Here is a 5,185-nt window from a genome sequence, read left to right as displayed (position 1 = left end):
AGAGGCACACAAATCGAGCGATCAAACCTTCTTACAGTTAGGATCGTATTGATCAAGCACTATGGCAGGAAGTCCACAACTCCAAGAGCTATTCTTAACATTGACTTAAGGAAAGCTTTTGATACTATAAATTGGAAATTTATTGAAGATATGCTCACTGATTTAGCCTTTCCAAAGAACATGATTAACTGGATCATGCAGTGCATTAGTACTCCAAAATATTCCCTATCTTTAAATGGCACACTTCATGGCTATTTTGAGGGAGCTAGAGGTTTAAGACAAGGAGATCCTCTTTCCCCATACCTATTTGTTTTAGGAATGGAGTATCTTTCGAGAAGGCTATGCATGCTCAAAGAAGATAGACTGTTCAAATATCATCCAAAGTGTTCAAGGCTGAAAATTTCCCATCTCTTCTTTGTTGATGATCTGTTGCTTTTCTGCAAGGCTGATCTATACTCTATTGCAAAATTAAAAGAATGCCTTTCAGATTTCAGCTGTGTGTCTGGATTAGAAACAAATCCTAACAAATGTTCTATTTACATGAGTGGGATTGGAGATGATTTAAAAGCTCAAATTTGTGCTCTCCTTAATTTCTCTGAAGGAGTACTTCCTGTGAGATACTTAGGAGTACCACTAATCTCTAAGAGACTGTCTTATATGGACTGCTATCCATTGATCAATAAGATATCTACTCAGCTTCAAAACTGGCAAAAGAAGAAAGCTCTGTCTTATGCAGGAAGACTGCAGCTGATTAAAACTGTTATTCTGGGTGTTCAGCTCTATTGGACTAGCAATTATGTTCTCCCAATTAAAGTCCTGGAAAAAATTGATAATCTCTGTTCTGAATTCTTGTGGAATCACAAAATACATCTGATATCATGGACTGCAGCATGTCAAGATAAAGAGCATGGAGGTTTGGGGATTTTCTCTGCTAGAGCCTGGAATCTTGCAGCGGCTATGAAGCTCCTTTGGATGATACACCTCAAGAAGGATCTATTGTGGATCAAATGGATTCATGGGCATTATCTAAGGCAGTCAAACATCTGGCAAGTGCAAGTAAAATTGAATGATTCATGGATGTGGAAGCAAATGCTTAAAGTGAGAGATAAAATGATATCCAAGTTTGGAAATATCTCAAATGTGCTGAATATTATCACAAGGTGCTGTTCTGGAGGTAAATTTCAGATTTCTTCTATCTATAATGAAATCATACAGCAAAATGCACCTGTTGTTTGGTTTAGAACAGTCTGGGATGGATGGATGTATCCTAAGCACTCCTTTATACTTTGGCTTGCTATCCAATCTAGACTGTTAACAAAAGCCAGGTTGTGTCACTTGGGGATCCTCGACACTAACTCCTGTGTTCTATGCACTCATCAAAAGCATGAAACCATTGGGCATCTTTTCTTTGAATGTGAATTCTCTGCTATTATCTGGAACAGAACTATGGAATGGATGAATTTCAGGTGGAAAACTTGCAACTGGGAGCGTGTTATTCAATGGTATAGTGAAAAACTGAAAGGAAAGGGTTTCATGTTGAAGCTTAAGAGATTGGCACTGTCAGTTACAGTCTATGCTATATGGAAAGAAAGGAACCAAAGAATCTTTCAACATGAAGCAAAAGGAGCTGATTTTGTGTTCAAGACAGTGAAGTTTCTAATTCTGTCTAAAGTCCTTAATGATGATATTCCTATCCACATAAAGGAAAGAATTGAGCAAATGTAAAAAAACACGATAGTTGTTTCTTCCAGTTATCACTGGAATGTCTTTGAGGTACATATATTTCACATTTTGGTTATGAATAAAAAATTTCAGTCATTAATAATATTAATCACCAAATGATTATATATAAAAATCACTAAACCGTAAATTAATATTTAGCAGAATTAAAAATACAAGACTATATATTTTATTATTTATTTATTTTGAAAACTCAGAAAATTCCAGAAATTAGGAAAAGTATTAATAAAATATAATATAATATTTTAAATACGAGAAAATTTTATTTAAATACGTATCAAAATTCACGGTTGTTACAACCCAATACACTAGGAAAAGACCTGTGAATTCCATGAAAATTTAAACAATCAAACACTATATGCTAAAGTAGCAAAGGAGCAATAATTAGTTGAGATTGAATCTCACCATTTTCCTGTCAACTTATCAAAAATTTGACACCAATCTATGAGCCAGCATATTCCTCAAATCCTCCAATTACATGCTGAACAAAGAAAGTAGACACAATAAGATCTTGCAATTTATTTACCACATAATGCAGCAAAACCATAGAAAGATGTCAATCGCATGACTTTACGATCTTATCGCCGACATTGGTGGAAGTCTGATAGCCTTGGGTCTTTGAATCATACCCAACAGCTTGAAATTTATCTTTGTTCCCTATGAGATATTGTGGAGCCTATTCCCCCTATTCATAATATATTTAGGAAAAGACGTTAGCATAAACTCAATCATTATATTTCTCACAACAATACAACTACTTACATTTCTCAATGATCAAACTCACCATGAAGCAGTAAACTTTATGCAGTCAAAGTTTCAAGCTCTTGACAAGAGAAAATAGAGAAAAACACAATTAACACAAAGAATAAAAGCAGTAAACACAAGAACTACAAGAGAAACACAACAAGTATGTCACCCCCAATTTTAGCAGTTTCATGAAATCCATATACCAAATCAATTAGCAAAATCAGTAAATATACAAAATCTGCAACCCATGATCCAATGCAAATAATTGAAATGCCTCCAATCTAGATGTAATGCAAATATGCACAAGATTAAACTTTTTTAATACCAATGTAAAACCCACGGTAGAAACATAGATGGGCATTTAAAACAAACAAAACGCAATATATATCTAAAACCCAACACAACGTTTTCATGAAAAATGAAAAAAAAATGATAGGACCCCAGCAAAGATTCATTTTCGACAACAGGAAACAGAATATCAAAGAGAAACTCACCTCAATCCCCTCGAGAACTCTTTGGGACTCAACACATTTTTATTCTCTTATAAAAACCTTGCTCAATTTGTTCACTTCTTAATCCTTCCGCCTAAAATTTGATATTTGAGGAGAAGATTGAAGAGAAGGTTTGTGGTTGATGAGGATAATAATAAGCTTCTTGATGACAACAATTATCATATTTGCAATTTGATAACCGATAATTGATGAGGTGGAGACAGATGGAATGGATGTGAGTAACAAAAGGGGCACCTTTGTTAAGTTAATGAAATGAAAGATGATGATAACTTTGTTATATTTACAATAGTTAAAGGGTTTGTAAACAGTTATCTATCTTAATTACATTTATTTTCAGTTAAATGAGTTGAATGTAATGTATTTATAGATTGTAATGTTACAGAAGGTAATGAATAAAATTTTGGAAGAACCATATTGGTAGATATCCAAGGATCGATGAACTTAAAATACTAAAACCAACTCAATCAGACGCAACTTTCAGTGAAGGTAGATATCCAAGGATCGATGAACTTAAAATACTAAAACCAACTCAATCAGACGCAACTTTCAGTGAATTGGTAAAAATTGATATGTAGTGGTGATCGATGCAAAAATCTCAGAATTCAAGTCATTCACATATCCAAATATCATACCTAATTTTATTTAAAATCTAAGAACATACACATATACAAGTATCATACCTAAATTTATCTGAAATCTAAGAAATTTTTATTTAAAATCTAAGAACATACACATATACAAGTATCATACCTAAATTTATCTGAAATCTAAGAAATTCACATATCCAAATTTCACACTAAGCTTTTTAATGTGCTTCAGTCTAAAAATTAAAATTTAAACTAAATAAAAGCATGCATAGCAAAAACAAGAAGTGTCTGCTTTTCTGTTTCAATTCAAAATTTTTAATGCCCATAATATATGACGAAGTTATATAAATTATAAATTTATATAAAATAATAATATTTATTTTGATAGATGGGAGAATCAGCAACCTACAAATCCTTAATCTTTATGAACACAAATAAAGAGAAAAGATAAGAAAGTTGCTTCACTTACCTGAATCACCCACAACCTCAGAAATGTTTTCAAGAAAAAACAAAGCAAATCCAACCAAGTAGAATATCTGCATTTATATGACAAAATATTAAATTATTTAATCTAGATGTAAAATTGTATTAGAAAAGTTCCCATTATTTCACACACTGTAATGAAAAGATGTTACTAAAGATAGGACGCTAATAGATATGCACCAAAATGCCCTTAATGAGGAATAAATTTCTTGTGTATGCTATGCGTGAGTGTACATAATTCAATCTTGAGGTTAAAAAATGATGAGAAGTTAAAGCGTTTTGTCCTTCACAAACATCAGAAATGGATTAGAATATGTTCTTCTGTTAAAAAATAATGAAATAGGTTATTAATAAACACATATACACACAAAGCAATAATAATATATATTTATGTTCAATTCAAACATTGGTTTAAAGTCATTTTGAAGAAGGTCCTCTTACGCAAATGTACAGTGATTATGCAATCCAAGAATTATAATGTAAATTTCTACAAGGAAAAGTCAATTCAATGTGTTAAGTATATTTTAATTGAAGTTCAATAGTACATGAGGTTTTTATCTTGAGAAATTTGGTACATTATACACGCATCATTAATCACAATTATATGCTATGCTAAGGTTATTTCTGTTCCTTTAAGTAATATAATAATAATAATAATAATAATAATAATAATAATAATAATAATAATAATAATAATAATAATAATAAAAAATATTTAAATGAAGAAGAAGATAAATACAAGGAAAAAGAGTTACCATCACTATGAACACAAATAAAGAGAAAAGAGAAGAAAGTTCCTTCACTTACCTAAATCACCCACAACCTATGAAATGTTTTCAAGAAAAACAAAGCAAATCCAACCAAGTAGAATATCTGCATTTATATGATAAAATGTTAAATTATTTAATCTATACGTAAAAGTGTATTAGAAAAGTGCACATTATTTTACACATTGTTCTGAAACGATGTTACTAAACATAGGAGGCTAATAGATATGCACCAAAATGCTCTTAATGAGGAATATATTTCTTGTGTACGCTATGCACGCGTGTATATAATTCAATCTTGAAGTTAAAAAATGATGAGAAGTTAAAGCATTTTGACCTTCACAAACAT

At 31.5% G+C, this 5,185-nt stretch overlaps 1 protein-coding gene and 1 long non-coding RNA gene across 4 annotated transcripts; one reads left to right on the top strand and one right to left on the bottom strand.

The window, feature by feature from the left end:
* On the top strand, positions 319-1,725 carry LOC109831024. The gene has a single exon (XM_020398369.1). It carries the CDS (start codon positions 319-321, stop codon positions 1,723-1,725), a length of 1,407 nt encoding a protein of 468 aa, XP_020253958.1.
* Positions 2,125-5,108, bottom strand: LOC109829478. 3 transcript variants are annotated; one of them, XR_002244028.1, is made up of 4 exons: positions 4,877-5,108; positions 4,056-4,122; positions 2,503-2,563; positions 2,125-2,425 (listed from the first exon to the last, which is right to left on the bottom strand). It is a non-coding gene; the product is annotated as an uncharacterized LOC109829478 (long non-coding RNA). The 3 variants fall into 3 exon arrangements; XR_002244026.1 differs by having other exon boundaries at positions 2,525-2,563; XR_002244027.1 differs by lacking the exon at positions 2,503-2,563.

Source organism: Asparagus officinalis, chromosome 2, assembly GCF_001876935.1.
Source record: "Asparagus officinalis chromosome 2, Aspof.V1, whole genome shotgun sequence".
Taxonomy (NCBI): Eukaryota; Viridiplantae; Streptophyta; class Magnoliopsida; order Asparagales; family Asparagaceae; genus Asparagus; species Asparagus officinalis.
This window is presented reverse-complemented; position numbering and strand designations above follow the sequence as displayed.